At 45.4% G+C, this 18,749-nt stretch overlaps 1 protein-coding gene across 6 annotated transcripts in view; it reads left to right on the top strand.

Annotated features, from left to right (window-relative positions):
• NCOR2 (nuclear receptor corepressor 2) overlaps positions 1-18,749 on the top strand; it is a 2,813,293-nt gene that overhangs the window by 2,411,071 nt on the left and 383,473 nt on the right. For all 6 annotated transcript variants that reach the window (XM_069619703.1, XM_069619702.1, XM_069619704.1 and 3 more), the window contains one exon: positions 9,831-9,920. In XM_069619703.1, coding sequence (XP_069475804.1) covers positions 9,831-9,920 — 90 coding nt within the window. The remainder of the gene's footprint in view (positions 1-9,830; positions 9,921-18,749) is intronic.

Here is an 18,749-nt window from a genome sequence, read left to right as displayed (position 1 = left end):
CAGCGTCCCTCGCGAAACCCTCAGTCTCCACTTACCACCGTCCTTGGTCTGGCTCTCTGTTCTCCGACAGAGGGACGGCCTCCCTCCTCTTCGTGGGCCGATGTTCTGTGTTCTCCGGCAGAGTCACTCTCTATCAGCTGACTTCCTGCTGGAAGCGTAGTCCTTGAGTCATCAACCACTACAGAAGGTGATAATGAGTATTGGTCGGTAACCAAGCCATCCACCTAAAAGGGACCCCAGAGATGGCACCATCTTCAATTCCCATATAACCAATAGACATTGAGGTCTTGTTGAGGTCTAGAAAGGGAAGGGAGGTGGGATAGAACCCTGCCTTCGGCATTCCTTGTCCCAAGGGGAGTAGGAGTCACCCCCAGTGGGATTCCGTTTCCCTGACTCCAAGGAGGGTATCGTGTAGAAAGCTCACATCCCTAGTCCCAAATTGGATGGCTCCCTGTGGGGAGAAGGGACAAGTTCACTGGATTAGTCACAAACTCCAGCGGCTCTCAAAATAAACATACTACCATAAACAGTTCCTTATCTTTAAATGATTCTGAAGTGTCACAGATAGTGATTTTAGAAGAAAGGAATGTATTCAATTTTTTTTAAAAATGTACATATAGCATCATGCAGTGACAAGAGCCAACTTTTAATACTAATCCATAAAAACAAGATCCTCACACCATCAATAAATAACACCACTTCATAAACCCATAACATTTAATCAAATCATTTAAATCCACAATTCCTTTACAAACAGAAGTTCTCTAAGAACCCATCAGTATATCACTCCAAGATATCAAATAAATGTACAATTATTCTCCACAGTAAAGTAAAATAGATTGCCATAGCCTCATGATTACCCCCCTGAACAGTAACCATAGTTCATCCTCCAAATATTGGTGCTTTAACCCAGCTGCCAACATTGCCTCGCAACTTCCCCATTCCTTCACAAGAAAACAATAGATGATGGACAGATTCCAATTTTGGTCCCCCACACAGCCTATAATGCCTGTTAGCTCTCGGGATATTACACCACACACCTACAATCTCCAGGGTCTTCACCGTATTACATTTGATTTTTAAATAGTGACCCACAAAATGGGATTTGTAATTTGGTCCCATTGCCGTTATGTATTTTACAAACCCACTGGTATTGTTTTTAGTCGAGAGGTTCACGATTAGCTGTTCTTTACTAATACTGTGCAAGACTGACTTCATCGTTTTTTTAATGTGTTAAACGGAACTTCGGTAATACACATTTGCTCTAATGCCAGCCATTTGTAAGCCACCATAGAAAGTTTCACAATTTGACTGGTGATCATCATGCTTGCACGTGTAGTGATCATCTACTGCATTATCCCTTTCAGGGTGTTAGCAGGAGCATTAGTTATCCTCCAATAGGTAGACAAATAACAAAGGTAAACCTTGATATCAATGGGGACAACTTAAAACCCAAGATACAGCATCTCTGTAGAAGTCCATGTCTCATCAATCTCTTCAATAGGGTATATTCTAGGGCTTGTGTTTTAGAATAGTTATGCAATGCCCAAGTTTCCGCCTCATGAAGAATACACAGTGAGATCTTCAAAGGTCAATAGTGCCTTGATGGAATAACCCCCAGCCCTGTTTGCAAAAGACCTAATCGCACCAGCAATCACTGCTATTCTTATTTTAAGCTGGTCCATATGGTGTTCACTACTTAGCTTACAGTCCACTAAAATGTCCAAGTATTTGTATTCCCTAACAATTTCAATGGGCTCTCCCCACCCACCCCCAATTTCCCATCGACTGGGTTTTGCCTTCACATTGACCAGGGCTTAAAACCATAATTTTTGTTTTTTCAATGTTCACGATGAGTGCCTGTCAAAATAGGTTTTCAAGAGGGACAAAGATGTCTGTAGGCCACCTGGTGTGTCGGGTCCAACAAAACAAGGTCATCCACTGTATAAAAGTAGTGCCAAACCTGGGAGGGGTCAAGAAGGTATTCGCAATAGCTCCTTCCAAGTCCCACAAATACAAATTAAACTGTATTGGGGCTAGGATACAACCTTGTTTAAGGCCATTCATAGTGGAAATTCATCTGGGCGTCCCTCAATGCAGATACAAACGGACCTTGACTCTAATGCCCTCGTGTAAACAGACAATAATTTTCACAAGACCGGAGGGGATGTTCCAGTCGATTCCGGTCCACAGTGTCAAATGCTGGACTAAAGTCAATAAAAGTGGCGTATATTGGTAGTTTACAAACCATCCATGCCTGTTCAACGGTGATTACCAAAGCTTAACTATTATCCACAGTACTGGAGCCACGCCTAATGCCAGTTTGGTTTAGAGGAATAATGTTATGCAACTCCCCCCATTCCTCCAGTTCACCAAGCAAGGTAAGGTAATAGCAAACATTTTTGAGGAGACGTGTAACATAGCCAAAAGGCGGTAGTTACGGAGGTCATCATGCACACCCTTCTTATATACTGGTACCATGATACTGCCCTGCCAAGACAAAGGTATGGATTGTGCAACACTAATGGAGCAGAACAGCCAATGCAGTGTACGTGCCCATATTACTGGTTCTTTTTTCATGAGGAGATGACAGATGATCCTGTCAGGTCCGGGGGCCCTCGAACCTTTAGTGGCTAAAATAATACAATAGATGTCATAAGGACTTTTGGAGAAAGACCAGTGAATGGTGGGCTCCCCCATTACAATCACAGCTCCCTTCTTTCCATAGACCGATTCAACATTGGCTACCCAAGCCGCCTCAGGAACCACGTTAACCATGTTGTTAATCTCACCACTGCCTTTACCAATCCTCCAGAACAGGGCAGCATCATTCATGAGAGACGATTGAACCAATGCCTTCCACCACGAGCACTACATTTTGTACCTATGAAGCCTAAGCCACTGTTGCTATTTCTTTTTACTCGCTTTTACCCGGTAAGCATGTTCCAACGGGTTAAGCACCATCCCACCCAAGCTTCGGAGTTCACCACTTGGGGCTCTCTTTTTGTCCCTACCTCTTTATCAAGGAATTTGTCAAGCTTGTCACTGCTTGAAGTGCTGCAGTGGCAGCTAGAATTCTGCCCTGTGCTGAGGAAAAGCAAAGAGCCTGGCGTTTTCCAAAGCCTCTGATTCTACCCCATGAGAGGATTGTATGTAAGAAAAACTGTATATAAGGAAAAGGCACATCCTGACCCGCTGAACTTGTGTTTGGAACTAGAGGGGCCTTAGCTTGGGGAACGGCACCCTGAGAAACAAAAACAGAACTGTTATATATTTTGTTTTAAAAGTTTAAAGAGCCTGAGCTCAGGGAAGGGAACCCTGAGAGGCTTATTAAGGAAAGCAAAGTGCAACCTGAGAAAAAATGGCATTGTGTTTGAAAGCTGGAAGGGGCCTGAGCTTGGGTAAGGGAACCCTAACAGGCACAAACAAGTTGGGGATTATTGGTTTTCTTGATAGTGTTAAAAGGATTGAAGCGTGGGGAAGGGAAACCCGAGAAGCTTCAAGAGTAACTGTTACATTTGTTTTGTGGTGTGAAACTTAAAATAAGTTAAAGCATGGGGAAGGGAAGCCCAAGAAACTCAAGACACTGAAGATATTTGAAATCACTGTAAGAGAAGGTCTTATGAACAGCCCTTTTGATTGAACTCATTTTTGTGACATTTACCAAATTGCACCTGCTGAGAAGACCACCCGAAATTGACTTTGGTTTCCCACTTTCTGTCGAACCACTACTTTTCGTTTTGAAAAAAGACCCCCTAACACATTTTAGTATAGAGTGAGGACAAGCATAGGTTTAGACACAGGCGTACTATTATTTTTGGCTTTCGGACTTCCTCGGCCCTTAGAAACATAATTTAAGGGAATCATCCCTTTAGAGTTAGGGCCAGTTGGGTATTACACCAACCCTGAAACTTTAAGAAATAAAGGTTTTGAAAACTTATTTACGAGTATGTCTCTCTTGATACCATGCCTGTCTCACACAATGTATTATTCACAATAAGTAAACCACTTTGTAATACTTTAGAATGACAGTATGCAATTAAAAGATAAATAAAACTTTGTAAGAACTTTTCCGAATATCTATTTTAGGTACAAATAAATAAAACAAAACCAATAGAAGGTAAGTGAATACGTTGCCATTATTTCACAAAGGCCTAACACTTCAGAGGTCCATCCCGATCTAGTTATGATTGTCTCAGAGTCAGATTAGAGGGCAAAACAGGTAAGCCACAGTTGTAGAAAGTTTGAACGTTCCAGAAGAAGTCTTCTGTAGCAAGTAGGAAACAATCTTTGTCGGGAAAGGGATCAGGGACTTCAGAGATGTCTCCCTGTAGGCTTGCAGGCGTTGGGCCGTGCCGAACTTGTATGGGCAAACTCCCAACCACACGAATCAGCACTCCCGCAACACAGGAGCAGCAAAGCAACTCGAGGTACAGTCTATCAAGAGTCTCACAGTAACTTATCAGTGGAGAAGAAATTGTATCGTATTCGTTATTTATATAGGGCTCTTTCAACCATTTGTATGGCCTAAATGCGCTTTGTGGAGGAGGTTCTAAGAGTTTAGATTAAGAGATGCTTGTGTGTTTTTTCGCCGGCTTAGGACTTCAGTGGCTAGCTAGGCTCCAGTAAGCAGCCCAGAGGTCAGGCAGAGCTGTTGGTGGTTTAGGATAGAATGTTATTGCTGAAGATTCAGTGTGTGCCCAGCTATACCGAATTTTATTTTCGTTGGTAGTTGCTGTATGCTAGTGGCAGAGGTGTTGAGGTACATCAGTGTGGACGGCTATGTGCTCTGCTAGACCAGAATGGCATAGCCATAGCTGCATTCTATGGTGCATGGATGGACGGCCGTACCTGCAGCCTGTGTCCACAGACTTGGTGTAAGGTATACGTACCGTATGCTTTGATGTAGTTCGGCTGAAGCATTCTTTTTTTTTTTTTGTCCATGGCATGGTCTCGTTATTGGTGGTCTCTCTGGAGCGAAAGTCTGTGCAGCGGGGCGAGTCGCAGAGGGGTGAGGGCGTGGGGGATGAGGAGGACAACTGTGAGGGCGAAGGTTTGTTGTGGAGTGCCTTTGCGAATGAAAAGTGGGAGGGGCACGTCTAACAGGGTACTATAGTAGGAAGTAAGGCGCTTTAGAATCTGGATTTTGGGTTGAAGGGGGGTAACAATGAATGGTTGAATGCAGTGGGACCAGGATTTGGGAACAGCTGTGTGGTAGGAGAGACACCTTACTGGGGTACAGCAGTAGACCCTAAATAGACTGGCACCTAGATTTGTAGGCAGTGAAGTACAGTGGTACCTGGGTTTGGGACATCTGGATAATGGGAGAAACCGCCTAATGGGTCTTATCAACAGTCAAATACAGTATCAGCTGGGTTTGGGGCACCTGGATAATGGGAGCAACGCCTAATGGGTTTTTCAGACAGTCAAATACAGTAGCACCTTGGTTTGGGACACCTGGATAATGGGAGAAAAATGCTTAAATGGGCTTTCAATCTGGCACAATCTTACAAAAATCAGGCTAAACACGAGGTATGGCTATCTAGTACAATCGGGCTGAATTCCTAGGCATGGCTATCTAGCACAATCAAGCTAAATACAAGGAATTGGCTATCTGGCACAGTCAGGCTAAATGCTATTGGAGACAGTAGCAATGTAAGGGTGAGACAGCTTAATGGGGGCAGCATGAAGCTTCCACGATGCAGCAGCAGTAGAACCGGTCACCAGATTCTTGGTCAGGTTGACTGACTAAGGGACACTGGCATGGATCTCGTAGCAGCAGTCGAGTGAAGAGGCTTTAGACAAAGGATTCTGATTTTGGTGCCTTTTGGGAAGCACCAGTGAAGAACCATTACCGCCCAGTCGATTAATTTCGCTTCCTCGGTCCTGCACTCTGGTGAGGGGACTTCAAAGAGTGGAATGAGTCCACCAAAGTTTCGGGAGGGTTCGATCTTTGGAAGACGATGCACTGCACAGTGACCACACGTCCCAGGGTATTGGCTGTATGCAGTCTGTGAAGGTTACAGCTCAGCGTGGGATGGCTCAGAATGCAGGTTATCTCAAGACTGGTACGTCCCACCAGTCTAAAGGGGAGAGCCGTCCTCTTCGGAGTTCTTCTGACGCTTGGAAGGAGTCAGGCAGCAGCGATTACTCAGAGGGCATCTCCAGTCATCTGGAAGTGGCTGTGGACATCTTCTGCTCTTCTTCCTCTTTGGTTCTTCTTTTCCAAGGGTCAGCTTGTCTTCAGCCTCACGATCTATGCCTTTTATGCATGAACCCAGGCAATCAGCACCTATGCACCATTCAGACTATGGGTGGAGGCTGTCCTTTCAGGGCAGTCAGCCCCCCAGTTACAACTGGTTGCAGGCAGGCACGGTGTGCAGTCAAAATATCAAATCAATAATGTGGAAAGTCATAATCTCAAACAATGTCGATAAATTCATTTTTTTATTTATATATTTTTTTGGGGGTCCGGGAATAAAAAAAGGGGGATTTTGAGGGGTAACCCCCCATTTTGAATAAAAAACGTAATAAAAAATGAATTCGACATTTTTGTTTTCGACATTTTTGTTTCGAGATTGACTTTCGACATTTTTGTTTTCGATATTATCACTATAAACCGGCAGGCACACCAGAAGACAAGGAACAGCAACATTTTAGAGTCCTCCCCCGTTTCCTGTCCTCACAAACACACTGGAGCCTTAGCAGGCTTCACAAAGGATTCCTTCTGAAGACAAAAGTCAATCCAGGACCGCCCCCACCCCACACGCCAGAAGAAGAACCAAGAAAGGACAAGCAGACAAGAAATGTTGAAAAGATAATACTGCCACCATTTTGGGTCAATGATGACCGGTTGTGCATTACTGCGGCTTTGAGTGCAGCCTGGAAGTAAAAATGGCACAAATGTAGGTTGGATAACACCACTGCCAACAGCCGTTTAGTGTGCTACTGTAACCAAAATGGTACAGGAGCAATGAGAAAGGGGGTACTATGTAGCCCCTCAGCACTCCACATAAGGTGGGTGTGCTGATCTCACAATATAAACGATAGGAAGGATATAAATATCCTTTAACAGAAACTAAAAAGGGAAGCCCAAAGGGCTCCCAGCAAAATTGCACGGAAAGTACTGTGTTGCAAAAGTCAGAAGACAGATGCCATAAAAGTTGGAGGAAAGTATGTATAAAAATAAATACAAAGTATCCCAAAATATAAGGTTAAAGAAAGAGTGAATGTGGAAAAAGATTCCCAATTCATAAGTGCAGCAACAAGTTCTGGGGGGCTTGCATATAGAGGAGATTGTGTATACAAATCTACCCTAACACCTTCTCAAAGTGACATTTGTGAGACAGGCATGTTATCAAAAGTGACTAAGACTCTAAAATGTTTGTTTCAAAACCTTTATTTACTAAGGTTCCTGGGTAGGTGTAATGCCTGACTGGCCCTAACTCTAACGGGATGGTTCCCTTAACTGATGTTTCTAAAGGCTGTCGATGTCTAATTGTCCAAAATAAGTCTGTCTGTGTCTAATCCTATGCTTGCCCTCACTCTTTACAAAAATGTGATAGGAAGTCTTTAAAACGGAAAATAGTGGTTCAACAGAAAATAAGAAACCAAGGTGGTTTCAGGTGGTCCTCTCACCAGGTGTAGTTTAGTCAATGTCCCAAAAGTGAGTTCACTCAAAAAGGGGCTGTTTGTAAAACCTTGTCCACAGAGGCCTTTAAATGTTCTCAAAATACCTGTCTCTTTGGATTCCTTGGGGTTGCATTCCCCAAGCCTCACCTTATTCCAGTTCCAAACACTACAAAAGAAATATAACACAGTTCCTTTTGAAGCTCCTCAGGGTTCCCTTCCCCAAGCTTAAATCCTTTCAATACTACAAAACAGTACGTCTCCAAACTTGATTAGGCTTCTCAGGGTTCCCTTCCCCAAGCTGATGCCCATTTCTGGTTTCAAATACAAGTTCAACTTGTCACAATGTACCTTTCCTTTTTAAACACAGTTCTTTCATACACACTTGTGGGGCACAATCAGAGACTTTCAAAACCGCCTGGTTCTTTGCTCCTCCTAGGCGTGACCACTCTGATCTATAACACCTCTTTATTCCTTGCTCTTCTTTAAAAGCTTTTCACCTTCAGGTGCTTCCTGTACCCCTTATTGTTTTCCTTTAGCTTCTTGCTCGTGCACACTTGCATCTTCCCTTTGCTGTTCCTTTTGTTCTACAGTGCACTCTTGCACTTTCCTTTTACTTTCCTTTTGTGCCTCTTGTGCACCTCACATCCTTTTGGTTCACTGTGCTCTCTTGCACTTATCTATTTCTCCCTTGTGCTTCCTGCATGCTTAACATGCTGTCCTCTTTTTAACGTGCACGCTTTGCACTTCTCTTTACACTCTTCCCATGTCTGTCTTTAGCTTTTTCTTTCCTTCCGTGGCCTCTGGTGCTCCTTTTCTTATTTCTGTTTCTCTTCATCTATTTATTTCTTACACTTTCTGTTCTTCACGCACTCTCAAACCTTTCCACTCCGTGCTGCTTTAAAAGTGTCTTTCCCCTGCTCCGCTTCAGTCAAACGCACGCTCTCTTGTCTCTCTCTCTCTCTCTCTCTCTCTCTCTCTCACACCAGGTAACTTCGCATTGACAAGCGGTTCGTCTGCATGCACAGGGTTGAGGTCAGGGTGTCAACACCTGCCCCTCAGATGCCCTTGGGACCGGCACACGTCCCAAGGGAGCACTCATTTTCTCAAATGCCACCAGCAGGATGCAGGGTGCCTTACTTCGGCTCCTTGGAGGCATGGCTCCCTAGCCACACTGCAGCCCCTCACAAACACTGAGCCGGTGTCTCGGCACGCCGTTCTCCTCCAGGCTTTTTCTCCTGCTGCTCCTTGTCTTCTCGGTCCTCGCAGCATCCCCAGATCGCTCTCCTTCTTGTGAAAAATCACACCTTTTATAGTAGAAAAAACAGTCAAGTGGAGTCCGGTGTGAATGGCCATTATTAAATGCCTGACCCTCCCTGACTCTATTAGTGGGACTACTTGAGTTCTTTATACAATAGGTTTCCCTTACTTTCCCCATATTTGTTCTATGGGTAATCTTAACTGCTCCTAGTTGCCTCCTCCTCATCTCAGTATTTATTGGAAATGGGGACGGGGAGATGGGGTGAGATTGAAAATACCCCATGAAAGCTGAGGGACAGTGGGTTGGGGTACTATGGGAATACCATGTCTCGCCCATGGGTATCCTCCTCCCAATCCCTCATGACCCTCCACTCAGGTGATCCTCCTTCGCTTGTCCGCCCACAGGGTCGTGATCCAAAAGCAATCTCCGTTCCCTGGCTGCCTGAATGGAAGATCCTGAGGGAGTATTACATCAGGTTTTTCACACATCCCATAAATAAATTAGCCACAACCATCTTTTGCTTAGGATAGCATGAGGTTGTGGCCCAGTCTGTCTTCCGCACGGCTACAGATTGTGTCCTGGATATTTCACTCTTCTGTATGTGGTCTCCTGGCATGTGAGTAAACCACTGCACGGTTGCGATGGCGGTACAGTTTAGAGGTGAGTATTCAATTCTCCATACTCTCAGCATCTTACTGTAAACCACATTGAACATATACAAGTGGCAGTATTTTTCCTAAATTTGCTTAAGTAGCGCTCTTGCACATGTCTCATTCAGTCTAGTGCTGGGGCTTAGCCTGTTGCTCTCCTAATGTCAAAACTGCAAGACAAAAGCCTGCAGAGTCATACCGTTTTGGGAAAAGCAGCTGCAGTCCATGGTCTGAGACTTGCCTTGTTTTTTGTGTTTTTTGTTTATGTTCTTGTTCTTTGTTCCCGCTAGGGTTGATGGGCCGCACTGTCCCGCAAGAGAGGCACAGTCCGCATACCTTAAAGGAACAACATCCTCACATGCGGGGCTCCATCACACAAGGTAAAGCCCCGGCAGAGATCGATGCTTCTTCCTGCATTTAAGTTTGTGCTTGTTTTGATGTTGAAAGGAAGCGCCCCCAACTTCAGCACGATCCTCCCCGCAATGAGAGACAATAAGGGATTCTCCCGTAGTGGGAATAAGGCCAAGACAGAGTGCGGGTGAGCGTAAGTGGGAGTTTATCCAAAAATAAGGCATGCAAAGAACTCTGCAACCTACGAGAGCGCTCTGTCTGACAATAGCAAAGACAGGCGTATTTCTAATACAAAGAACGTCATCAGAACCTACACACTATAGGGGGCACAAGTTAATTGGGATTGGGTGGCGTCGACTAACTATAGGTGTTGCTGCAGCGCGGTTGGTCTTTGGCGTGAGGACGTCACTGGTCAGCCTCGAGGGTTGGGTTGGGCCTGGCAGGCCAGCTTGAGGTCATCCGAGCGGTGTTGGTATGCTGGGGCAGCCTGTGACAAAGATGAATACCTCTCCTGACTCGTTTGCCCTAGGCCATGCACACTGCAGTTATTCAAGAAACGACATCTAAGTCCATCAATAAATTGCTCCGCAGTTTGTCTTATACAATAAACGCAACGCATGAGGAATGCACCTCTTGAGAGGTCCGGTGACTGTCGGTTAGGGTGAGATTTACCTGTGTCCTATTGACCGGTATTCTAGGTCGAGGGGCTGAGTTTTGGGGCCTGGGACGACTGGTACATGCCTGTCTGCCGCGTTAGAAGTTATTATACAAATGGGTCTCTGTGTCTTGTCCCAGTGATGGGGGTCGTTCTTGGGGTGGTCTAGGGGGGAGGGTTGTGGACTTTACGAGAGGGTGCTGGTAGATCAGAGGATTCAAAACTTGGGTTTATTACCGTGCTGTAAATAACCCAGGTGGTGGGCTGTGGCCTTGGGTGCGGTACCGGGGCCTCTGACTCTCTGAAGCGGCTCTAGCTTGGTTGGGGGAGGTGAGGGAGCGCGGCACAGGCCTTAGCTTCCTTATCTGACAGGCTTGGCCGGGTGGGAGGGAGAATGGCCTTGCATATACTCACAAAGGTTTTTTTCCTCGTGCGTTGCTAACTTTTAAATGCAGAACTTTTATACTGTTCCGCCTTATTTTGATGTCATTTAAACACATATATATATTTTCATTTCGTTACACATTTCTTTAATACAGTCGGTTCCAGTACCTTTTCATTACCTAACATTATATTCACTACATTGTGTGCGTATTTGTATGTACATAAAACGTTATACAAGGCATTACTAGGTTATGGCCTACAGAGATTGATGCTCGCCGCTTTGGGTGGTTAAGAAAGCATATATGAGTTCAGGTTTCTACATACTATTGAAAAAACACTTATACAGTTAGAGGTTACACGTTTGGTTAACATCTTTCTCTGTGGTTATAGCAGCACTGGTACAGACCTGGAGTGATATCATATAACGTTACATTTTTGTGGTTTATTCACAGTTTACAGGACTTGTTTAAACAGAGGTAGTTCGTTAATACTAATACTTGAATTATTTTCTACTTTCTTCAGATAGTGATGCGTCAGCTCTTTCCCCGTCACCCCGGCCTTGCGGACCGGGTCATGCGAGGAGCAATATTACATTGTGAATGGGAGAAGGTTACAGTGTTGGCATCTCGGGTTTAGCTCATATCTGACTTTCTCATGGGAACGCGCTCGCAGCGGATCCACCAGGGCTGCTGTGGTGGCAGAGATGCATGAAAGGCCCTCCAAAGGTGGGGGCCTCGTTACAGTGTGCTGAACTCACGCCATGCTTGCTGGACAAGATGGCTTCTAGGCCTAACTGAATTTTGGTAAATGCATGGAAAGGATATGTGTGGGCAATGTCGTCGGCGGGTGAACCCTCCTCCACCTGGGCCCGGGTGGCATGAGGGGACGCCCACCGAGCCAATGTCCTCACCTGGGGAGAAGACTGTAGGTGAGGAGGGCCTCGCGGCCAGTCCTCCCCTACATTTCCCCCCTTTCGTTACTAAAGTAACGAATTCTTTAGCTCTTCCAACCTTCTACATTCCTGCTCCTCTATCACTGCGTCATCCCATGCAGGTGTTCCTTTTCTAGGCATCCATGCTCTGCATACCCCTCTCAAGCTCTCACCTCTTCTGGCATACTCATCTGGGGTACAGGTTAAATATATACAGTCACCCGTCTCTTCCAAGTCCACCCAGACCTCCTCATACCATTCTAGTTCCACATCTCGGGGTTCTTTGATAGTGGTGTGCCATAGTTTGTCTACTATGTACTTATCACGGCACATAGGCACTAACTGGTATCTGGGAGTATTATCCGGTCCTGTCTGTACATGTACTTCTTGTGTCGCCTTAATTGTACCACCTGAGTTGCCCATTGTCACCATCATCATCGCACCGTTAGGGACTGCGTTAGCACAACATCGAAGGCCCACCTGGCACAAGCAGAACACCACGAGGACGACCACCGCAACCGGTATCAATAATTTCATCGTCATTCCAAGCCAGGAGGGAACCCAGGAGAAGATATTGTCGAACCATGAGCTGTCTTTAGCCCCACCTTCCAGCTTCATTTTCTCTCCCAGGTTGTGGACTGCTTCAATGACGTGGGACAGGGACCCATTTTCTGCGTCTTCAGAAGGTACGAACGTGCAGCACGCACTTCCTATTTTTCGGCAAACACCTCCATCGATTGCTGTTAGCAGGTCCAGAACATACCTGTTCTGCATGGTCATTAGTCGCAGAGCTCGTAATTCCACCTTTATTATGTTGAATCCTTCTTCAGTGTCATTGGCCAGCTGAATCAATTCCCACCGTGTGATCTGAAGCCATTTTGCATTTGCTCTTGCTTGGACACTTGAAACCAGTGAGGCAAAAAATGTTTCCACGGAGCTGAACAGGCGATACCTGTCTGGGATCTGTGCCAATAAATCGGATGACGCTTGTGATATATAGTTTGATGCTCGCTTGTTCCGTGATAGCTCCTCTTCTTTCCCTCCGGAGGACAGGACATAGAGGTGTGCTTCTGCAGTGGGAGACGTCTCGTCCTCGTTCATGTTTCCTTGCGTCTTTTTATTTTTGTCAACGTGGCTTTCTGGAATCACCATTAGGGCCGAATGCAAAGTGGCCATTGAGCAGCTGCCACTCCATGCCTGGGGAAGGTGCAAGTAAGCCTGATTCCCGCACACCCAGTATGTGTCCATTAGTGCTGCTGTTCCTTTTTTCATGTCTGGGATGGTGAGAGTTTTGTTACAGTTTTTGTTCGTTCCCATTGCCACTTTTCCTTCTCCCTTGAAACATAGTTCGTTTTGTATTTCACTTTGTAGCTTGAAGGGTTTCTCCATCGCTGTTACCCATGTTAGTTTAGAGATGTGTTCTTTCCATATTGGTAAGCACGTTTTTTCCATCCATCGCAGCTTGTCTGGTTGGACACCTCTCAGTGCTTCCGCTTTGCACAGTACTTCTTCATCTTTCCATTTGTTTTCTGAAAACAGCGTCCCTTGTATTGCAAAGAAAGGTTCTTTAGGACAGACCACTCCAGACGCTTTTGAATAGCACGTTTTGTTGTCCTGTATTATTTTGAAAGAGACATCGTGTGCTTGAAAGGTGTTCTTTATTCTACACAGTGTGAGATGAAGGAGACACTGGGCATCCACAATGGGCAATTCTCTTGGCAACAACACTTTGGGTGTACCTGATGCATGGGGGATGAGCGAACAGACATAGCAGCTTTCATTAGTTGTCTGTTTAGCTGTTGTACTCATATCTGCATACCATTTATTTGCTTGGTGGGGGTGTCGTGGGTCTTCCATCTTGTCTAATCCTAACCCATAATACTCATCATACCCCCTCCTGCTTGTCTCTCTTCTTCGCCTACTTCTCTCCCCCCTCCTATACCTTATAGTTCCGATAGATGTAATGATAGGCCCCCCTTTCTCATTCCCTCCCCCCTTTTCCACTTCTTCATGTAGGGACTTGTGTTCTGTCATTGTAATTACTTTTCCATTTTCCTCGATAAACAACAAGTCGCTGTTTTGTATCGGGGCGGGAAGGGTAGTGGGGCTGTTATATATTTCAGGTAGGGACATTGTGTCATTTTTCATACCTTTGTCTTTTGATCGTGACGGGGCATCAGTGGGTGGTGCAGTGTAGTAACCCCATACAAGGCGGGATCCATCCCAGATCAAAAAATCACCTTCTTTAATATTCATATTTGTAATTGAATTCGTGCCAGGGGCAAGGGTGGTGTTACTCCCCCCTCCCCCCTCGTTCATCTCAGTAGAGATGAACGCTATGACCCAATGTGTCATTAGGCAGAATATTGAGATGAAGAACACAATAACACACATTGATAAACCACATTCGTATGAATACGTTAATCTATCTACTAACATTTCTCTAAATCTAACAAATCTATTAGTTGCAGGCTGCCCATCCGATGCCATAGTGAATCCTGTTTGAGACATAAAAGTGCATTAAGTACACGCATGTAAACATTTAGAACGTTGTGAAAATTTTTTTTTTTTGTTTTTTTTCGGTAAAGTATGGGAGTGGGTGAGGGAGGGGGTATGTCCACAGACAAGGTAACTTTACAAATATTACTATCGGTACATTATTTCATACATAAAGAGAAAAGTCGAGAGAGAGAGAGAGAGAGAGAGAGAGAGAGAGAGAGAAAAACTTCTCCAAAACCCAAAAAGAACCAGACAAAAACCTTCAAAAGTTGTAAAAAATTATATATATATATATGTGTATATACACATGTTCATTTCAGTGCGCATGTCGTGCGCCATTCGTGTTCAGTGTTCAACACTTAATGCACACAAAATTCCCATCATCCATTCTGCACAATTTCATTGTCCGCAGTTGTCTGTGCCTCGTCCTGTACCTCACCTTCCGCGGCGTTATAAGCTCTGCGTACGTCTGTCAAATGCACCCAGTATCGTAGGCCCTTTACCTTTACTGCTGTCGGTGTGCAAAACACTACCTCATAAGGGCCATGGAAACGTGGTGCATTCCACCTTCGCACAAAACTTCGGACATATATAAGGTCACCAGGCATTAGTTGTAATGGTTTTTCAGGCATTGTCTCTGTTTCTGTTGTGTTCCCCTCCTCTCTTGTAGAGGGGGGGGCTAGTTGCTTTGCAATTACGCGCGCTGCCCGTGTCAGTTTTCTCAAGTACTCTGTGAACTCCTCTCCTAATATCGCTGCGCTTCTGTGCGCATCAGAACGTTCACGGAGAGGTGAATGCGCTGTGTGCATCCTCCTTCCCGTGACGATCTCATGCGGGGACAAGTGGTGGTCTTTACTTGGCTGATTTTGTAACTCGAACAAGGCCAAAGGCAGGCAGTACATCCAGGTCTTTTTAAGGGAAAAACACAGTTTTGACAATCTGCTTTTTAACAGACCGTTCATTTTTTCCACTACGCCATTACTTTGAGGATGATAAATTGAACATAATTTGTGCTTTATTCCCAATAGGGTAGTCACTTCCTTGAATAGTTCATTAACAAAATGCGTGCCGTTATCTGAGCGAATAACTTCGCAAATCCCCCAGCGCGGGAACACTTCCCGCACTAGGAACTTCGCGGCGCCCTTCGCATCAGGGCGCGCACAGGGGCCTGCCTCCACCCATCTCGAAAATGGACATACAACCACAATCATGTAGCGAGCCCCGTTACATCTTTCTCCCATGTCTACATAATCAATGTGGAGCTCTCTGAATGGGCCATTTGGTTTGGGTATCGTTCCTCCCAGTGTGCGCAATGTCATGCCTGAGCTGTAAATCTGACATGTCGTGCATTCTAAAGCCAGTCTTGTGACATGTTCATGGAGGCAAGGTGCAAACCAATCTTCTTGTATCTCTGCCATTATGTGTTGCTTTGCGTTATGTGCGGGAAAGTGTAGTTGTTGAAATGCTATTTCTAACAATGTGACTGGCATTACCGCTTTTCCAGAACTTTTTTGTCGCCATAACAAATCAGTCGGCGATTTGCTGCATCCCCTTTTAGTCCACAGCAATTTTTCTTCTGCACTAGCTCCCTCTTGCAGCTCTATTATTTCCTGTGTGGGCATCATGTTGTATCCTGTGGGGACCTCTTGGCGTGCTGTGTGGTGCAACATGTATTCTCCTACTACACCTTTCTGTAAATACGAAGCTTCTTTGGCAGCGGCGTCTGCTGCCGCGTTCCCCAAAGATATAAAATCTGTATTTGTGGTGTGGGCTTGGCATTTTACGATGGCCACTACCGTGGGGTCTTGCAGAGCCTCAATCAGTTCTTTCAATAGTTCTGCATGCTGAACTGGTGTTCCATCTGCTCGTCGGAACCCTCTCCGCCCCCACCGTGCCAACCCGCCGTGTACTGTCGTTGTCATGTATGCTGAGTCGGTACATATTGTCACTGCGCACCCCTTGGCGGCATGCAATGCTTCTATTAGCGCAATTAGTTCTGCTGCTTGGGCTGAATAGTGTGATGGGAGGCGGTGTTGCACTAGTGTCTCGTATTCATCTTCTTCTAATCGTACAACTGCCATACCCACATGTTTCTCTCCTGTCTCCATGTCTATTGATGCTGACCCGTCCACGAAATACACCTCTCCCTCGTTCAGGGCATTCTCAAAAATCACTTGATCCTGACCTTCGTCACCTGTGAACGTAGCGCAGTTGTGGTTGTGCATATCCTCTACGGTGCATGCCTCTGTGATGAATGTGGCTGGGTTCACTGTTTTACATCTTACTATGTGGATGTTTGCGCTGGACAATATTATCTCGTATGCTGTGGCGCGTTGTGTCGTCAATGTGCTCTTTGATCGCTCTAATATTGCAAAGAGTGAGTGTTCCACAAACAGTGTCACAGGACAGCCCATCACTATCGTGGCACTTTTCTCAATCGCGAACGCGGCTGCAGCTAGAGATTGTTCGCACGCGAAATGACCTTGCATTACTGCGTCTAGGGTGCCACTATAGTAAGCCAGTGGTTTGTGCCCTAACGATGTCTTTTGTGTCAATACTGCTGTCATCAGTGTTCCTTTGCAGTGTGAAAATAAGAAGAATTCGCGTCCATAGTCTGGATTTGCCAGTACTGGAGCGCTTGATATCAGCTCTTTTAGTGAGTCAAATGCTGTATTCATCTCTTCTGTCCATTCTATGTGTTTGTTTTCCTGCTGTGCCTCTTTTAGTGCCTGTAACAAGGGCCTCGTGTATGCTGCATAATCCAATATCCATGCTCGGCAATAGTTGCACATACCCAGAAATTTCTGCATTTCTTTTACTGTTTTGGGCTCCCCAACTGCTCTAATCGCCTGTGCCCTGTCGGGTATGATCCGCTTGCCGTCCTTTGATATTATCTGTCCCAAGTATAGGACCTCGGTCAGACAGTATTGTAACTTCCCCTTGTCCACCTTGTACCCTTTATTGGCCAATAATGTCAGGAGTGTTATTGAGTCCTTTCTACACTCTTCCTCAGTTTGTGCACAGATCAATAAATCATCAACGTACTGAATCACTGTGCTTTCTACGCACAAATTCCCCAGATCTTCATGTAGTACCCTGTTGAATATGCTTGGGCTCTCGCAATACCCTTGAGGTAGTCTGCAGTGTTCGAACCTCCTCCCCCCTAGTGTAAATGCTGTTAAGTACCTGCTCTCCTCAGCTAGGGGAATCGAGAAAAATGCATTTTTTAAGTCAATAACTGTGAAGTGGGATGCCGTTTTTGGAATGTTGCACAGTATTGTTGATGGGTTCGGGACTAAAGGGAACTCCTTCTGAATCACATCATTGAGTGGGCGTAAATCCTGTATCATCCTCCATGAACCTCCCTTTGCCTTTTTAATCGGGTAAATACATGTGTTGCATGGGGAGTTTGAGGGCACTATTATTCCTTGTGCTAGCAGTGCATCTAGTGTCTCTCTGATCCCTTCTTCTGCTTCGCGTGACAATGGATATTGTTTTACCCGGGGTATAATTGCTCCTGGTTTCAGTTTTATTACCACAGGCTGAACCTCATGTAATAACCCCACGTCATGGGGGCCATTTGTCCATATGTTATCGGGTACTAACCGCATGTCATCATCAAAAAATGCATGTGGTGCTCCTACCACTGCCATTAATTCAACTTGAGTTTTTCTGGCTGTAATTACAATGTCACACGGCATTGCTAGTTCCATCACTATTTCGCCATCTGTCTCAGTGTCTGAAAATAGCTCCTCGTCCGAGAGCTCCCTCAGTGGGATATTTGCATTTGTACACAGTACTGTCCGCCACTCACATCCTTCCATGTCAACGCCAATCACACATATTCTGTTTGCTGACACGTGTACTGCGTGTAAATCCAACGATACCACTGACCCTAGAGCAGTGTCGGGGCTTGCTATGGGGCGGAAGAGAAATTCGGCTGGAATCCTCCAATCCATCCTTTTTAGTTCTGGTACTATGAGAGCCAATGCTCTCATGCCCTCAACAAACATCTCCTCGTTTCTTGGTAACCCTCTGATCTCTTGCATAATTGTGTGGCCGTGTATTACTGCTAATATGCGGAGAGGACATATGCCTGGCGTTGAACATACGATACCGCTCCCCGTGAATGATATTGTCATGTTTAGTTTGCTCAAGAGATCTCTCCCCAGCAAATTAATGGGAGAGTGTTCATAGTACAGTAAGGGTGCTTTCACTGTTTTACCCCCCACTGTCACATCCAATGCTTCTGTGTAAGGAACTTCAATTACAGCCCCAGAGAACCCCTGCGTCTCTAACGTTCTATTAGATAACGGGAACCGGCCCTCTCTAATGCATGATTTCTCCGCTCCCGAATCCACCATGAATATGAACTGCTTGTCTCCTATC

Source organism: Ambystoma mexicanum, chromosome 10 (genome assembly GCF_040938575.1).
Source record: "Ambystoma mexicanum isolate Mex_15411 chromosome 10, UKY_AmexF1_1, whole genome shotgun sequence".
Taxonomy (NCBI): Eukaryota; Metazoa; Chordata; class Amphibia; order Caudata; family Ambystomatidae; genus Ambystoma; species Ambystoma mexicanum.
The sequence above is the reverse complement of the archived record's forward strand: the minus strand, read 5'-3'. Positions and strand labels throughout refer to the sequence as shown.